This window comes from Ranitomeya imitator, chromosome 3, assembly GCF_032444005.1.
Source record: "Ranitomeya imitator isolate aRanImi1 chromosome 3, aRanImi1.pri, whole genome shotgun sequence".
NCBI classification, from domain to species: Eukaryota; Metazoa; Chordata; class Amphibia; order Anura; family Dendrobatidae; genus Ranitomeya; species Ranitomeya imitator.
The window spans coordinates 343,062,819-343,081,475 of NC_091284.1; the positions used below are offsets into that span (position 1 = coordinate 343,062,819).

An 18,657-nucleotide genomic window follows, 5' to 3' on the forward strand; every position below is an offset into this window, starting at 1 on the left:
GACTGAGAGATGGCACACACAGGGATGGCACTCTAGCAGAAATGCCAATCTTAATCTCCCACAAAAAAAAAAAAAACAGGGACTGTCCTACAATTACTATCTCCCTGCAGTAATCTCAGCCAGGTATGGCAGGCAGCAATAAGGAGTGGACTGATGCACAAATTAAATAAAAACTGTGGACAAACAAAAAAGATAGCTGTGCAGAAAGGAAGGAACAAGAGGATTTGTGCTTTGAAAAAAGCAGTTGGTTTGCACAGCGGCGTACACACAGCAATGCAGCTATCAGGGAGCCTTCTAGGGCAGCCCAATGAGCTACAGCGCTGAGGAAAAAAAAAAATGTAGCTTCCACTGTCCCTGCACACCGAAGGTGGTGTTGGGCAGTGGAAATCGCTACAGCACAAGCGGTTTGGTGGTTAATGGACCCTGCCTAACGCTATCCCTGCTTCTGACGAAGCGGCAGCAACCTCTCCCTAAGCTCAGATCAGCAGCAGTAAGATGGCGGTCGGCGAGAACGCCCCTTTATAGCCCCTGTGACGCCGCAGACAGCAAGCCAATCACTGCAATGCCCTTCTCTAAGATGGTGGGGACCAGGACCTATGTCATCACGCTGCCCACACTCTGCGTTCACCTTCATTGGCTGAGAAATGGCGCTTTTCGCGTCATTGAAACGTGACTTTGGCGCGAAAGTCGCGTACCGCATGGCCGACAACGCACAGGGGTCGGATCGGGTTTCATGAAACTCGACTTCGCCAAAAGTCGGCGACTTTTGAAAATGTTCGACCCGTTTCGCTCAACCCTAGTGGAGATGAGAAAAGCAATACCGACTGTTACTCCATTCATTCTCTATGGGGCTGCCAAAAAAAGTCAAACACAGCACTTGAAAGCCCTACAAGTAATGAATGGAGCGGCCCTCAAGCATGTGCACTGCATCTACATTCTAACATTGATAAAAGTGACCCGATCTGGTGATCGTTGCAGGTTCCATCCATTAGACCCCTACCAATCTATAAGTTATCACCTATCCAGTAACTATTTTCATTTTCAGTAACAGAAAGAGGAGAGAAGGATTCTACAAAATAAAAAAATAGAACTGTGTCAATAGTAAGAAATAAAAATGCCAGAGTGTTTCTTTAAGCAGTTTGGTAGCTTTTTATTAATTACATTATTAGCAATGATTATTGATGGAAAAATCAACAATTGCTGGCAAGCTAAGGTAACAATTGCTTAAAAAATTCCTATATTTAAAAGTTTCCTGCTTTTAGAAAAATGAGGCATAGAGGAGTATTCCATCCCAGTTATAAAATTATAATTACTATCTATGGTGGTACAACTGCAAAACTGTAGCTTCATTCTTATACCTGGGTAGAAGAAGCTTGGATTTTCTTTTCCCAGTAAAACAGATGCTAAATTGATTGGTAACAATGGAGACCTGACCAAAAAATGGGTGGAATTCAGATCCAGAATACTGATAATATGCAGAAAAAATGGACATATGAATGAGGTCTTAAAGGAATTTTTAATGTCTCATTATTTGATTATGGGCCTTAACAATAGATTCAAAATCTATATGCAAATCTTTTTAGAGTTGAAGAGAACTTGAACTCTAGTGCCACCTATTAGAAGAAGCAAACTGAAAAGTTAGTATCGACCCTTTATCAAGCCTTGCAATATGACTTAGGATAAAAGCCATATCAGAAACTCGATTTGCAGGCACGGTGTTTTGGGGTATTGCCCCTCGTCAGTGCAAAGTATGAGATCTGATTTGGATGGATGAGAGGCTAAGACTTTGATCTAAGGGGTAACGTTTCTCCTTGCGGAGAGTGACATGCCAGTATGAGGAGACTTAATGCTTTTCGTGCTCCTCTGGGAAATTCAATTTGCAAATTGTCTCTTCTGAGAAGAAGAGGATTTGAAATATAGTGCCACCTGTTGGAAGTAGGAATTCTACAAGTCAATATTGGCTCTTTAACAAGCCTTGTAATATGACTTAGGATAAAACCTGTCCTGATCTTGTGAAACTGACAAAGGGGTCTAGCTTAATATGTTGTAGATAGTACCAAGCTTTCTCTTACAGGAGGGCTTGCAGAAATCTTTGTGATTTCTTCAGAGACAACTCCAGCTTAGATGCAAGGAAAAAAAATTCAGTCAAAGAAAATATACCCTCATAAAATGCTATGTATCCGTGAGCAGGTTTAAAATAATTTAACAGGCATGGTGGTACTTTTCTACATCGTGACGCTGTCTTGAGGTTTGATCCATTTTCTATTTCTTGGTGTACTTCAATGCTTTTATTTCATTTTTTATGAAACCCGAACCACATGCCCATGTTCTCTTTGATGCTTGTTTGCTTTCAGTGGCAGAGGCATTGCGGTGCTCCATTCTCTCAGCATCGGGCACAGGATGATTGGAAGCTTTTAACACAGAAGCAGTTTATTTCTTTTTGTATATTTGTAGTTACACTGTGGAGTAAGGAGGGGGTAAATCCTTGGTTTCCATTATTGCCTCCTTGTAGGATGGAAGTGCTGCCTGTAAAACACAGTGCATGCTTTATCAGAAACATACAATATTAAGAAAATATGAATAACTTGTAAGTGAAAAATAATACAAAGCAACATTATCCCAGTAAAGAGTCATCGTCTAGATGTCCGTGACCATTTCAATTTTACTCTATAGTATTTTACATATTTATCTTCTACCTTGTTTACAGGATAGTTTATATACAGCAATTCCACGGATATGGTCGTGGACGAGGTGATAAAGGAGTTCCCCTTTAAGAATGATTACAGAACGTAGTGAGCAATTGCAGGCTTTAATTTTTTACAAAATGGCACTCAAATATATAAGTGGAACAACAAGTTTGGCAGTTGCAGGACAGACTAAAGGTACCTTCGCACTGAGCAACTTTAGAACGATAACAATAACGATCCGTGACGTTGCAACGTCCTGGATAGTGATATCGTTGTATTTGACACGCAGCAGCGATCAGGATCCTGCTGTGACATCGCTGGTCGGAGCTGAAAGTCTGGAACTTTATTTCGTCGCTGGATCACCCGCTGACATTGCTGAATCGGCGTGTGTGACGCTGAATCGGCGTGTGTGACGCCGATCCAGCAATGTGTTCACTTGTAACCAGGGTAAACATCGCGTTACTAAGCACAGGGCCACGCTTAGTAACCCGATATTTACCCTGGTTACCATTGTAAATGTAAAAAAAAAAAAACAGTACATACTTACATTCTGGTGTCTGTTGTGTCCCCCGGCGTCAGCTTCCCTGTACTGTCAGTGCCGGCCATAAAGCAGAGCACAGCAGTGATGTCACCGCTCTGCTTTACGGCCGGCGCTTGCACAGTGCAGGGAAGCTGTACTGTTTTTTTTTTTACATTTACAATGGTAACCAGGGTAAACATCGGGTTACTAAGCGCGGCCCTGTGCTTAGTAACCCGATGTTTACCCTGGTTACTCGGGGACTTCGGCATCGTTGGTCGCTGGAGAGCTGTCTGTGTGACAGCTCTCCAGCGACCACACAACGACTAAACAGCGACACTGCAGCGATCGGCATCGTTGTCTATATCGCTGCAGCGTCGCTTAATGTGACGGTACCTTTACAGGCACAGAACAATAATTTTCTAATCGTAAACCCTCATTTATCAGACTGGGTATGTGGCTCCCACAATGGTTATATCCTTCATTAACCTTGGGAGTCTTGAGGAACCTCTGACCCTCAGCATGACCCACTCAGACGGTACTCATGGAGTGCCACTTTGTATTATTAGGCCAATAACTCAGGATGTCCTCATGATTACAGAGTCACTACCTGTGACTGAATTACTAACAGCAACCCACAGTAATGAGTATGTACACCTACATGACACGTTACCACCATGTGGCTAAGTTCAAATATACTCTTACTGTATGCAGGAAGAGAATTTAATTTCTACCGTCCACATTTAGAGAACCCTAGATCTTATTCCAGTGTTCTCCACCAGTCCACTAGCCAACAGCACCTGATTAAATGTAGGTTACTTTGCAGACCTGTGATATGCAGGGAGACTTGCACACTTCAAGGATGGAAGACCCACATAATCCACTTAGGCCTTGTTATGGCTATCAGCTGGGTTGACTTAATTTGCACACCTAGTCTGCACAGTTTCTCAGAACTGATCTCACACCAGACTGAAGGTTTTATACAGCCCAACACTACATAGGATGCTTTTCCAAGCTAGGGTATTAACTGTTTGTGATGTTACTATCTTCCCACTTCTCCAAATATATGTCCATAATTAACCTTCAGCATACACCTTTACATCACACAGCTTTTATCCCAACAATAGATCTTTTATGGAGAAGTTCCAGCGCCACTATTTATTTTTGCAGGCCAGAATAACTCTCAGGCACTTTAGGTAGTTTCATTGCACATTCTACAGGTTCTGACTTTTTCGATAATTGAACTCTATCCCTGGGACCAACAGTCAACTAAGTTAGACTACCATGAATCTACATTTAGCTTCAGCCACACACTGCTTCTCTTTCCTGCTACTAACTCTATGTATATGCTCCTTACAGTTCCTGCTACAACAATGGTAACATTCCACATTTCTACTCCAACTCTTTTTTTACCTTGAACTTCAAACAACAGTGTCGTTCATAGCATAGCAAAGAAATATATAACTCATATGGAACACCCTCCAGGGCCGTGGGGTACTCGGTACCGGGTCCAGTACTTAAGGGGATGTGTCACGGCGGCGACCCGGTCCGTGGCCCTGGGCGCCCATGTAAAAGGGATATTGATTAAAGTTTATGTTCATGACTAGAGTTGAGCGACCTTGACCTTTTTAGAGTCGAGCCGGGTTTCGCGAAACCCGACTATCTCAAAAGTCGGGTCGAGTGAAATCGGCCGATTATGACGTAAAGTCGGGATCGACCGAAACACGAAACCCAATGCAAGTCAATGGGGCAGCATAGTCGGCAGTGAGTGGGGGCCAGGAAAACACCTAGAGTGCCCATTTTAATGTCAAAACCATCCATTCTTCTTAATGAAGCTTGTCAAGCGTAATTTACCTTATAATAATTGGAAGGCATTTGAAATTGGGGGTCATTTGGCTAAAGTTGTGGTGGGTAGGGCTGGTTCAAGTAATTAGTGGGCCCAGGAAATCTGGACCACATCACGGCAGTGGAGCAGGGAGAGGTAAGTATTTCAACTTTGCAAGTGCTGTGAACCTGAGCAAGCAGGGGGGGCCCACTCGTTGGCATTGGCACTGGCACAGGGCCCCTCAAAGTACAGCGGTGTGTTTGCACGGCGGGGGCGCCTCCCACCGGCAGCAACACTTTTGCGTACCATGAGAGGCCCTGTGCCAGTGACGTCGCCAAATAGTATTCCTCCCCCCACCTGATGAAGGAACCTGCACTTTCATCTGCACCTTCCTGTTTGTCCCCGTGTAAGGTGGTATGGTATGTGGGAAGGGGGACCTGACTTTCAGCAGGGTCACAATCTTGCAGTGTAGCGTGCACGGGAAATGTTGCGTTATGGGTCAATGTACCAGCAGACTCATCTATCACTGGCTGGGCAATGGGCAGGATGAGGAGGAAACACAGATATAGGCCCAAAGAATAAAGTGGGCTAAATGCAGTTCAAAATTGGTAACACAGGACTAATCAGGGGGCATTGCAGTGGAGGACAACTGGAATGAGAGGCTGACACAGAGAGTAGGCCCAAATCAGTAAGTAGTCGAAATGCAGTTCAAAATTGGCAACAGTAGTAAACAGGCGGCACAGCTTTGTTCAGTGGAGGAGAACAGCAAGGAGTGGCAGACACCGATAGTAGGCCCCAACCCAACTAGTAGGCCAAATGCAGTCTAACATTAACAACTACTTAACGAGCGCCTGAAAACGGAATTTCAGGACAGGAAACCAGGAGAACAGCAAGGAGCGGCAGACACCGATAGTAGGCCCCAAACCAACTAGTACGCCAAATGCAGTTGTTCCGTTTAACCACAATTTAATGAGAGCCTGAAGATAGAAGTTCAGGAAAGGCAACCTGGAGAACACCTTGGAGTGGAACACACCATCTCTCTACACCCCATACCCAATTTGTAGGTCTAATGCAGCGTAGTTTCCAACAACTACTAAACGAGAGCATGATGATTAGTGTTGAGCGATACCGTCCGATACTTGAAAGTATCGGTATCGGATAGTATCGGCCGATACCCGAAAAATATCGGATATCGCCGATACCGATATCCGATACCAATACAAGTCAATGGGACATCAAGTATCGGAAGGTATTCTCATGGTTCCCAGGGTCTGAAGGAGAGGAAACTCTCCTTCAGGCCCTGGGATCCATGGGGAGGTGTAAAATAAAGAATAAAAATAAAAAATATTGATATATTTACCTCTCCGGCGGCCCCTGAACTCAGCGCGGGTAACCGGCAGGCTTCTTTGTTCAAAATCAGCGCTTTTAGGACCTGAGAAACACGTCCCGGCTTCTGATTGGTCGCGGGCCGCCCATGTGACCGCCATGCGACCAATCACAAGCCGCGACGTCACCGCAAGCTATTGACGCGCTCATTTTTAAAAATGAGCGCGTTAATGGCTTTGAAAGACATAGCGGCTTGTGATTGGTCGCGTGGCCGCGACCAATCACAAGCCGCGACGTCACCGCAAGCTATTGACGCGCTCATTTTTAAAAATGAGCGCGTTAATGGCTTTGAAAGACATAGCGGCTTGTGATTGGTCGCGTGGCCGCGACCAATCACAAGCCGCGACGTCACCGCAAGCTATTAGCGCGCTCATTTTTGAAAAATGAGCGCGTTAATGACTTTCAAAGACGTAGCGGCTTGTGATTGGTCGCGGCCACGCGACCAATCACAAGCCGCTATGTCTTTCAAAGCCATTAACGCGCTCATTTTTAAAAATGAGCGCGTCAATAGCTTGCGGTGACGTCGCGGCTTGTGATTGGTCGCGGCCGCGACCAATCACAACCCGCTACGTCTTTGAAAGCCATTAACGCGCTCATTTTTAAAAATGAGCGCGTTAATAGCTTGCGGTGACGTCGCGGCTTGTGATTGGTCGCGTGGCCGCGACCAATCACAAGCCGCTACGTCTTTGAAAGTCATTAACGCGCTCATTTTTCAAAAATGAGCGCGCTAATAGCTTGCGGTGACGTCGCGGCTTGTGATTGGTCGCGTTGGCGCGACCAATCACAAGCCGCAACGTCTTTGAAAGTCATTAACGCGCTCATTTTTCAAAAATGAGCGCGCTAATAGCTTGCGGTGACGTCGCGGCTTGTGATTGGTCGCGTGGCGGTCACATGGGCGGCCCGCGACCAATCAGAAGCCGGGACGTGTTTCTCAGGTCCTAAAAGCGCTGATTTTGAACAACGAAGCCTGCTGGTTAACCGCGGACTCACCAGGGGCCGCCGGAGAGGTAAATATATCAATATTTTTTATTTTAATTCTTTATTTTACACATCTCTATGTATCCGATACCGATACCCGATACCACAAAAGTATCGGATCTCGGTATCGGAATTCCGATACCGCAAGTATCGGCCGATACCCGATACTTGCGGTATCGGAATGCTCAACACTAATGATGATCGAAGCATTGGCGAGGAAACCTGGGGAACACCTTGGAGTGGAACACACCATCTCTCTACAGTGGAACACACCATCTCTCTACACCCCATACCCAATTTGTAGGCCTAATGCAGCGTAGTTTCCAACAACTACTAAACGAGAGCCGGAAGATCGAAGCAATGGAGAGGAAACCTGGGGAACACCTTGGAGTGTAACACACCATCTCTCTACACCCCATACCCAATTTGTAGGCCTAATGCAGCGTAGTTTCCAACAACTACTAAACGAGAGCCGGAAGATCGAAGCAATGGAGAGGAAACCTGGGGAACACCTTGGAGTGTAACACACCATCTCTCTACACCCCATACCCAATTTGTAGGCCTAATGCAGCGTAGTTTCCAACAACTACTAAACGAGAGCCGGAAGATCGAAGCAATGGAGAGGAAACCTGGGGAACACCTTGGAGTGTAACACACCATCTCTCTACACCCCATACCCAATTTGTAGGCCTAATGCAGCGTAGTTTCCAACAACTACTAAACGAGAGCCGGAAGATCGAAGCAATGGAGAGGAAACCTGGGGAACACCTTGGAGTGTAACACACCATCTCTCTACACCCCATACCCAATTTGTAGGCCTAATGCAGCGTAGTTTCCAACAACTACTAAACGAGAGCATGATGATCGAAGCATTGGCGAGGAAACCTGGGGAACACCTTGGAGTGGAACACACCATCTCTCTACAGTGGAACACACCATCTCTCTACACCCCATACCCAATTTGTAGGCCTAATGCAGCGTAGTTTCCAACAACTACTAAACGAGAGCCGGAAGATCGAAGCTCAGGAAAGGCAACCTGGAGAACACCTTGGAGTGGAACACACCATCTCTCTACACCCCATACCCAATTTGTAGTCCCAATGCAGCGTAGTTTCCAACAACTACTAAATGAGAGCCGGAAGATCGAAGCAATGGAGAGGAAACCTGGGGAACACCTTGGAGTGTAACCCACCATCTCTCTACACCCCATACCCAATTTGTAGGCCTAATGCAGCGTAGTTTCCAACAACTACTAAACGAGAGCCGGAAGATCGAAGCTCAGGAAAGGCAACCTGGGGAACACCTTGGAGTGTAACAAACCCTCTCTCTACACCACGGAAGGGCTGATTCTTAGGAAGGAAGGCTGTCGGAAAGAAGCAGGGCGCGTCCGAGGGTGATTATATTCTTATTAGGTATATACTCACCCTCGGACGCGCCCTGCTTCTTTATTTGTAATGAATGTTTATTTGCAATGTGGTTTTGACTTACTCTATTTTTTTGGTAAATAATGATTTTATTATTTTCATTGTTTTGCATCTTCTTGGCAATAATATAAAGAAGACGCGACAGGACAACACTCGGTGGATGCCATATCTGTGTTTAAAATTGAAAAAACCTTTCAGTTAACTACTTGCAGGAGAAAGTTATTGTAGCTGGTGGCCATTTTTAGTACTGTACCAGATTTTTGTTGTATGTGTTTGTTTTTAATGTTAAAATGTCTGCATTTGATATCTCTCCAGTATTTTCTTTTTTATAAGCAAAATACTTATTTTTATATTTTCTGATGTTGGTTCCAGGGGTACACGGGCAGCAGTGGTGTGGTCAGTGGAGGCCTAGTGGAAGGAGTTACTGCAGACAGGCATCGAAGGCCTAAAATAATAACACATGGCTGTAGGCAATTTTAAATTGGTTCCAGGGGTACACGGGCAGCAGTGGTGTGGTCAGTGGAGGCCTAGTGGAAGGAGTCACCGCAGACAGGCATCGAAGGCCTAAAATAATAACACATGGCTGTAGGCAATTTTAAATTGGTTCCAGGGGTACACGGGCAGCAGTGGTGTGGTCAGTGGAGGCCTAGTGGAAGGAGTGACCGCAGACAGGCATCGAAGGCCTAAAATAATAACACATGGCTGTAGGCAATTTTAAATTGGTTCCAGGGGTACACGGGCAGCAGTGGTGTGGTCAGTGGAGGCCTAGTGGAAGGAGTGACCGCAGACAGGCATCGAAGGCCTAAAATAATAACACATGGCTGTAGGCAATTTTAAATTGGTTCCAGGGGTACACGGGCAGCAGTGGTGTGGTCAGTGGAGGCCTAGTGGAAGGAGTGACCACAGACAGGCATCGAAGGCCTAAAATAATAACACATGGCTGTAGGCAATTTTAAATTGGTTCCAGGGGTAAACGGGCAGCAGTGGTGTGGTCAGTGGAGGCCTAGTGGAAGGAGTGACCACAGACAGGCATCGAAGGCCTAACATAACAAAAATGTCAATACAATGGTATTGTCAGTGGCAGGCATTGAAGGATGTCAGCGCATAGACTAAACATTGGTGGAGCTGTGAGATAATTTTGCAAGTGGTAGAGCACTGTTTGAGCTGGGGGGGGAACTGTCTTGTGGCCGGCGGTACAGGCCCAGTGCCCCTCATATTACAACGGTGTGTCTGACGTTGGGTGCGCACCACCACCGCCAGAGACACTTTATTGTACTAGGAGGGACCCAGTGGCAGTGCCGTCGACCAAAAGCGGGCTCACCCACCTCTTCAGACAAACTGCACTCTCACGGGTGCTGTCGCCAAGTGTCGATACCACGGCCCTGTGTGGGGAGTTTGGCCATTTAGTGAGGTGTAAACATGTCGTATGCTGGACAATCAGGTGCAGAAAATTACGAGATTGGAAAAGGCATTCAGAATAGTCCACAGGCAAGACCTTTTCATAGGAAAGCTAGGTGTCAGCCGGGCAAGGTGGGGCAAAAGATTTCGAAATCCAGTTGTGGTTCATTTTAATGAAGGTTAGATCATCTACATTTTGGGTAGCCAGACGAGTCCTTTTTTCTGTTAGTATTGAACCTGCAGCACTGAATACTCTTTCTGATAGGACACTAGCTGCGGGGCAAGCAAGCTCCTGCAATGCACATTCTGCCAATTCTGGCCAGGTGTCTAATTTTGATGCCCAGTAATCAAATGGGAATGACGGTTGAGGGAGAACATCGATAAGGGATGAAAAATAGTTTGTAACCATACTGGACAAATGTTGTCTCCTGTCACTTTGAATTGATGCTGCAGTACCTGTCCTGTCTGCGGTCATAGCAAAATCACTCCACAACCTGGTCAGAAAACCCCTCTGGCCAACGCCACTTCTGATTTCTGCCCCTCTAACTCCTCTGGTCTGCTGGCCCCTGCAGCTCGTGTGAGAACGATCACGGGCGCTGTGTGCAGGGAATGCCAGAAGCAAACGGTCAACAAGAGTTGATTGTTTGGTTGCTAATATTAGTTCCAAGTTCTCATGTGGCATTATATTTTGCAATTTGCCTTTATAGCGAGGATCAAGGAGGCAGGCCAACCAGTAATCGTCATCATTCATGATTTTAGTTATGCGTGTGTCCCTTTTGAGGATACGTAAGGCATAATCCGCCATGTGGGCCAAAGTTCCAGTTCTCAAATCTGCGATTGTGCTTGGTTGAGGGGCAGTTTCAGGCAAATCCACGTCACTTGTGTCCCTCAAAAAACCAGAACCCGGCCTTGCCGCGCCACCAATTTCCAGTGGCCCCGGAAAAGCTTCCTCATTAAAAATATAATCATCCCCATCATCCTCCTCGTCCTCCTCCTCCTCTTCGCCCGCTACCTCGTCCTGTACACTGCCCTGGCCAGACAATGGCTGACTGTCATCAAGGCTTTCCTCTTCCTCAGCTGCAGACGCCTGATCCGTTATGTGCGTCAAACTTTGCATCAGCAGACGCATTAGGGGGATGCTCATGCTTATTATGGCGTTGTCTGCACTAACCAGCCGTGTGCATTCCTCAAAACACTGAAGGACTTGGCACATGTCTTGAATCTTCGACCACTGCACACCTGACAACTCCATGTCTGCCATCCTACTGCCTGTCCGTGTATGTGTATCCTCCCACAAAAACATAACAGCCCGCCTCTGTTCACACAGTCTCTGAAGCATGTGCAGTGTTGAGTTCCACCTTGTTGCAACGTCTATGATTAGGCGATGCTGGGGAAGGTTCAAAGAACGCTGATAGGTCTGCATACGGCTGGAGTGTACGGGCGAACGGCGGATATGTGAGCAAAGTCCACGCACTTTGAGGAGCAGGTCGGATAACCCCGGATAACTTTTCAGGAAGCACTGCACCACCAGGTTTAAGGTGTGAGCCAGGCAAGGAATGTGTTTCAGTTGGGAAAGGGAGATGGCAGCCATGAAATTCCTTCCGTTATCACTCACTACTTTGCCTGCCTCAAGATCTACAGTGCCCAGCCACGACTGCGTTTCTTTCTGCAAGAACTCGGACAGAACTTCCGCGGTGTGTCTGTTGTCGCCCAAACACTTCATAGCCAATACAGCCTGCTGACGTTTGCCAGTAGCTGCCCCATAATGGGACAACTGGTGTGCAACAGTGGCAGCTGCGGATGGAGTGGTTGTGCGACTGCGGTCTGTGGACGAGCTCTCGCTTCTGCAGGAGGACGAAGAGGAGGAGGAGGGGGTGCGAACGGCTACAGCCAATTGTTTCCTAGAACGTGGGCTAGGCAGAACTGTCCCAAACTTGCTGTCCCCTGTGGACCCTGCATCCACCACATTCACCCAGTGTGCCGTGATGGACACGTAACGTCCCTGGCCATGCCTACTGGTCCATGCATCTGTTGTCAGGTGCACCTTTGTGCTCACAGATTGCCTGAGTGCATGGACGATGCGCTCTTTAACATGCTGGTGGAGGGCTGGGATGGCTTTTCTGGAAAAAAAGTGTCGACTGGGTAGCTCGTAGCGTGGTACAGCGTAGTCCATCAGGGCTTTGAAAGCTTCGCTTTCAACTAACCGGTAGGGCATCATCTCTAACGAGATTAGTCTAGCTATGTGTGCGTTCAAACCCTGTGTACGCGGATGCGAGGCTAAGTACTTTCTTTTTCTAACCATAGTCTCATGTAGGGTGAGCTGGACTGGAGAGCTGGAGATCGTGGAACTAGCGGGGGTGCCGGTGGACATGGCAGACTGAGAGACGGTGGGAGATGGTATTGTTGCCACCGGTGCCCTAGATGCAGTGTTTCCTACTACGAAACTGGTGATTCCCTGACCCTGACTGCTTTGGCCTGGCAAAGAAACCTGCACAGATACTGCAGGTGGTGCGGAAAATGGTGGCCCTACACTGCCGGAAGGGATGTTGCGTTGCTGACTAGCTTCATTGGCCGAGGGTGCTACAACCTTAAGGGACGTTTGGTAGTTAGTCCAGGCTTGCAAATGCATGGTGGTTAAATGTCTATGCATGCAACTTGTATTGAGACTTTTCAGATTCTGTCCTCTGCTTAAGGTAGTTGAACATTTTTGACAGATGACTTTGCGCTGATCAATTGGATGTTGTTTAAAAAAAATGCCAGACTGCACTCTTTCTAGCATCGGATACCTTTTCAGGCATTGCAGACTGAGCTTTAACCGGATGGCCACGCTGTCCTCCAACAGGTTTTGGCTTTGCCACGCGTTTTGGGCAAGATACGGGCCCGGCAGGTGGAACCTGTTGCGATGTTGATGCCTGCTGCGGCCCCTCCTCCTCCGCTTCAGAACTGCTGCCGCCTGCACCCTGTTCCCCCAATGGCTGCCAATCGGGGTCAAGAACTGGGTCATCTATTACCTCTTTTTGTCTCGTGTGCAACTTCGTCTGTGTCACCGTGTCGGTCGGTGGTATAGCGTTCGTGATGGGGCAACATAGTCTCATCAGGGTCTGATTCTTGATCAGCACCCTGCGAGGGCAATGTTGTGGTCTGAGTCAAAGGACCAGCATAGTAGTCTGGCTGTGGCTGTGCATCAGTGCACTCCATGTCAGATTCAACTTGTAATGGGCATGGACTGTTAACTGCTTCACTTTCTAAGCCAGGGACGGTATGTGTAAAGAGCTCCATGGAGTAACCCGTTGTGTCGCCTGCTGCATTCTTCTCTGTTGTTGTTTTTGCTGAAGAGGACAAGGAAGCGACTTGTCCCTGACCGTTAACATCCACTAACGACGCGCTGCTTTGACATTTACCAGTTTCACGAGAGGAGGCAAAAGAGCTAGAGGCTGAGTCAGCAAGATAAGCCAAAACTTGCTCTTGCTGCTCCGGCTTTAAAAGCGGTTTTCCTACTCCCAGAAAAGGGAGCGTTCGAGGCCTTGTGTAGCCAGACGACGAACCTGGCTCCACAGCTCCAGACTTAGGTGCAATATTTTTTTTCCCACGACCAGCTGATGCTCCACCACTACCACTACCCTCATTACCAGCTGACAATGAACGCCCCCGGCCACGACCTCTTCCACCATACTTCCTCATTGTTTTAAAAACGTAAACAAACTAACGGTATTTGTTGCTGTCACACAAATTACACGGTGAGCTATAACTTCAGTATGATTTAGCTACCCCTTTACAGGTGAGTGAGACCACAACGAAAATCAGGCACAATGTTACACACTCTGTTGTTGGTGGCAACAAATGAGAGAGATGCCACACACGCAGGACTGTCACTGAAGCACAAATGTAAATATTAATCTCCCACTGATTTGATTTTTTTTTTTTTTTAAGGGAGACTTTAGGAAAAAAAAATAATAGAATAAAATGATTTTTTCAGGAAGAATTTAGAAACCAAATAAAATAAAATGATTTTTTCAGGGAGAATTTAGAAAACAAATAAAACAAAAAAGGCTTTCTATGGCCCACTGAGTGAGAGATGACGCACACAGGAGTCAGGAGTGGCACACAAGCCCAGAGGCCAATATTTATCTCCCACTGATTGATGTAGTGATTTTTTCAGGTAGATTTTGGAACCCAAATCAAGCTAAAAAAAATAATAGGCTTTCTATGGCCCACAATTGGAGAGAGAGAGAGATGGCACACCCAGGAGTCAAGACTGGCACACAAGCAGAAAGGGCAATATTTATCTCCCACTGATTTGTTTTTTTTTTTTTTTTTTCAGGGAGACTTTAGGAAAAAAAAAAATAGAATAAAATGATTTTTTGAGGAAGAATTTAGAAACCAAATAAAATAAAATGATTTTTTCAGGGAGAATTTAGAAAACAAATAAAACAAAAAAAGGTTTTCTATGGCCCACTGAGTGAGAGATGACGCACACAGGAGTCAGGAGTGGCACACAAGCCCAGAGGCCAATATTTATCTCCCACTGATTGATGTAGTGATTTTTTCAGGTAGATTTTGGAACCCAAATCAAGCTAAAAAAATAATAGGCTTTCTATGGCCCACAATTGGAGAGAGAGAGAGAGATGGCACACCCAGGAGTCAAGACTGGCACACAAGCAGAAATGGCAATATTAATCTCCCACTGATTTGTTTTTTTGTTTTTTTTTTTCAGGGAGACTTTAGGAAAAAAAAAATAGAATAAAATGATTTTTTCAGGAAGAATTTAGAAACCAAAGAAAATAAAATGATTTTTTCAGGGAGAATTTAGAAAACAAATAAAACAAAAAAAGGCTTTCTATGGCCCACTGAGTGAGAGACGACGCACACAGGAGTCAGGAATGGCACACAAGCCCAGAGGCCAATATTTATCTCCCACTTTTTTTTTTTTGTTCCAGGGAAAATTTATAAACCCAATAAAAAAAATAATAAATAGGCTTTCTATGGCCCACTATCTGAGAGACAGAGAGAGATGGCACGCTTAGGACTGGCACACAAGCCCAAAGGCCAATATTAATCTCCCTTTTTTTTTTAAGGGAGAATTTATAAAACCAAAAAAAAATAAATAAATAGGCTTTCTATGGCCCACTATTTGTGAGAGAGATGGCACGCTCAGGACTGGCACACAAGCCCAGAGGCCAATATTAATCTCCCACTTTTTTTTTTTGTTCCAGGGAAAATTTATAAACCCATTAAAAAAAAATAAAAATAAATAGGCTTTCTATGGCCCTCTATCTGAGAGAGAGAGATGGCACGCTTAGGACTGGCACACAAGCCCAAAGGCCAATATTAATCTCCCTTTTTTTTAAGGGAGAATTTATAAAACCAAAAAAAAAAAAAAATAAATAGGCTTTCTATGGCCCACTATTTGTGAGAGAGATGGCACGCTCAGGACTGGCACACAAGCCCAGAGGCCAATATTAATCTCCCACTTTTTTTTTTTTTTTCCAGGGAAAATTTATAAACCCATTAAAAAAAAAAATAAATAAATAGGCTTTCTATGGCCCACTATCTGAGAGAGAGAGATGGCACGCTTAGGACTGGCACACAAGCCCAAAGGCCAATATTAATCTCCCACTGATTGATTTATTGATTTTTTCAGGTAGAATTTAGAACCCAAATAAAGCAAAAAAAAAAAAAATGGGCTTTCTATGGCCCACTGAATGAGTGATGATGCACACAGGAGTCAGGAGTGGCACACAAGCCCTGAGGCCAATATTTTTCTCCCACTGATTGATGTAGTGATTTTTTCAGGTAGATTTTAGAACCAAAATCAAGCAAAAAAATAAATAGGCTTTCTATGGCCCACTGAGTGAGTGATGATGCACACAGGAGTCAAGAGTGGCACACAAGCCCTGAGGCCAATATTTTTCTCCCACTGATTGATGTAGTGATTTTTTCAGGTAGATTTTATAACCCAAATCAAGCAAAAAAATAAATAGGCTTTCTATGGCCCACTGAGTGAGAGATGACACAGACAGGGATGGCACTCTAGCAGAAATGTCAATCTTAATCTCCCACAAAAAAAAAAACAGGGAGTGTCCTTCAATTACTATCTCCCTGCAGTAATCTCAGCCAGGTATGGCAGGCAGCAATAAGGAGTGGACTGATGCACAAATTAAATAAAAAGTGTGTAGAAACCAAAAAGATAGCTGTGCAGAAAGGAAGGAACAAGAGGATTTGTGCTTTGAAAAAAGCAGTTGGTTTGCACAGCGGCGTACACACAGCAATGCAGCTATCAGGGAGCCTTCTAGGGCAGCCCAATGAGCTACAGCGCTGAGGGGGGAAAAAAAAAAATGTAGCTTCCACTGTCCCTGCACACCGAAGGTGGTGTTGGGCAGTGGAAATCGCTACAGCACAAGCGGTTTGGTGGTTAATGGACCCTGCCTAACGCTATCCCTGCTTCTGACGAAGCGACAGCAACCTCTCCCTAAGCTCAGATCAGCAGCAGTAACATGGCGGTCGGCGGGAACGCCCCTTTATAGCCCCTGTGACGCCGCAGACAGCAAGCCAATCACTGCAATGCCCTTCTCTAAGATGGTGGGGACCAGGACCTATGTCATCACGCTGCCCACACTCTGCATTTACCTTCATTGGCTGAGAAATGGCGCTTTTCGCGTCATTGAAACGCGACTTTGGCGCGAAAGTCGCGTACCGCATGGCCGACCCCGCACAGGGGTCGGATCGGGTTTCATGAAACCCGACTTTGCCAAAAGTCGGCGACTTTTGAAAATGAACGACCCGTTTCGCTCAACCCTATTCATGACGCCACCTGTGGTATTCGGTTAGTAGGGACCAACACTTCTTAAAAGGGTTCTCTGGGGTGATGGTATGGCAGCAACATGCTATAACTTCCCACAGGTGAAGTAGGTCCCCAGGGGTCCCGATGTATAGGTGAAGATGGTGACAGGTGCAGTGAAAAACGAGGACACAGGTTTGCAGTCTTTTACCTGGATTACTGTAGCTTCAAGCAATTGCAGTCCAGGGCACCAGATCACAGGACAGGCAGGGTCCGGCTGGCTTGAAGGCAAGTTGGGAGTCCTCTTTTCCAGGTGGAGATTAAAGACTTCTAGCGCGGTGGTAATGTAGTCCCTTACTGCCTATGGCTTTTGATAAGATCCTCACAGTTCTTCTCTCTGTCCCCCATATAGGTTAGGACACAAACTCGTATGACAGGTGACTCGAGCCTTTTTACAGGGTCTCTATCATGACCCTGGCTCTATGTGTCACTGTGTTTCCTGGGTGTTAGGGCAAACAGGTGATGTATAATCTAGCTGTCCTGCCGGTTTCTGCTATGTGTCTTAGAGTCCCACAAAAGCCTCCGTCTTCCAGCTACTGGTGTCTGCGCTTTGCCAGGGAGACAGTCCAATCACTGCTATCCTCCCCAGGTGTCACACGCCTGTGCCTCTCTCTCCTACATACTCACTACAATCTGTTCTTGTTTCAGTGTTATCTCTGTCCTGAAGCTGCAGCACTTTCTCGTGGCTGCACGGCCCCTCTGCTTCCTTCCCCTCTGTCTCTGACAGGAACTCACTCACTTTTCCTTCAAACCCCTATATATAGGGGATTCACCTATTATAGGATCAAAAGCTCCCCCTTGTTGCCTGGAGTTTGAATATGTTGCATGCTTGTGTTTACCTGGTGAAAGTTATCCTTCCTTGCCTCTAAGCGTGACATCACTATCCCCTTGAGGAAAGCAATGCCACTGTGACAACCAGGACCCTGGGGCGCCACACTTATATACATGATAATCACAGAAATACACCATCATCTTAAAGTGAAAGTCTTTTTTGTAAGGAAGGAAGCCTGGGTTTATCAAGCTTATAAAAAATGTGATACTAATTATAATAATAATCATACTATCTGATTTTAAAGTACCTGTTTGCTGAATTATGCTGCCTTTAAGTTTTTACTGATCCATTAAGTGACTGATTTATTACTTATTGTCAATTCAATTAGTGTTTTGGTGGATCAGTTAGAATATAAGCATTTTTGAGAATTAGGGGTGTTAACACTATCACTGGTATCAATGACTGCCTTTACTAAGAACATCAAGAAGAACCATCAATCCCCCTTGTTACGACAAATAATGTTTAAATTTGGTGCATCAGTGAAAACATGTTTAAAAAATTGGTTGGGTACAAGCAGAATAGTAAGGACGTACTGGGCCGCAGGCCTTCAAAGGGAGGACGCCATGACAGGGTTAAGTGATAATACATGAGAAAGCATTGGGTAGAAGGAATTTTGGGTGGGGAAGGGTTAATAAGTTTGAATCTGGGGAATGATGTATGGCTGGGGGGGGGGGAATAGGGAGAGGAGGCGGAGTAAGGGCGGGCAGTATAAGGGGCAACGGCCATCTCAGTGGGGCAACCATTTTAGGTTCCCCACCGTACTAGAAACAAG

The 18,657-nt window shown here is 45.8% G+C and overlaps 1 protein-coding gene across 2 annotated transcripts in view; it reads right to left on the reverse strand.

The window, feature by feature from the left end:
• Window positions 1-1,132: 1,132 nt before the first annotated feature.
• Window positions 1,133-18,657, reverse strand: part of LAPTM5 (lysosomal protein transmembrane 5) — a 186,186-nt gene continuing 168,661 nt past the window's right edge. The window contains exon 8 of one of the 2 annotated variants that reach the window (XM_069756797.1): window positions 1,133-2,526. In XM_069756797.1, coding sequence (XP_069612898.1) covers window positions 2,455-2,526 — 72 coding nt within the window. In that variant the 3' untranslated portion in view covers window positions 1,133-2,454. The remainder of the gene's footprint in view (window positions 2,527-18,657) is intronic. The other variant, XM_069756798.1, reaches the window with a different exon arrangement.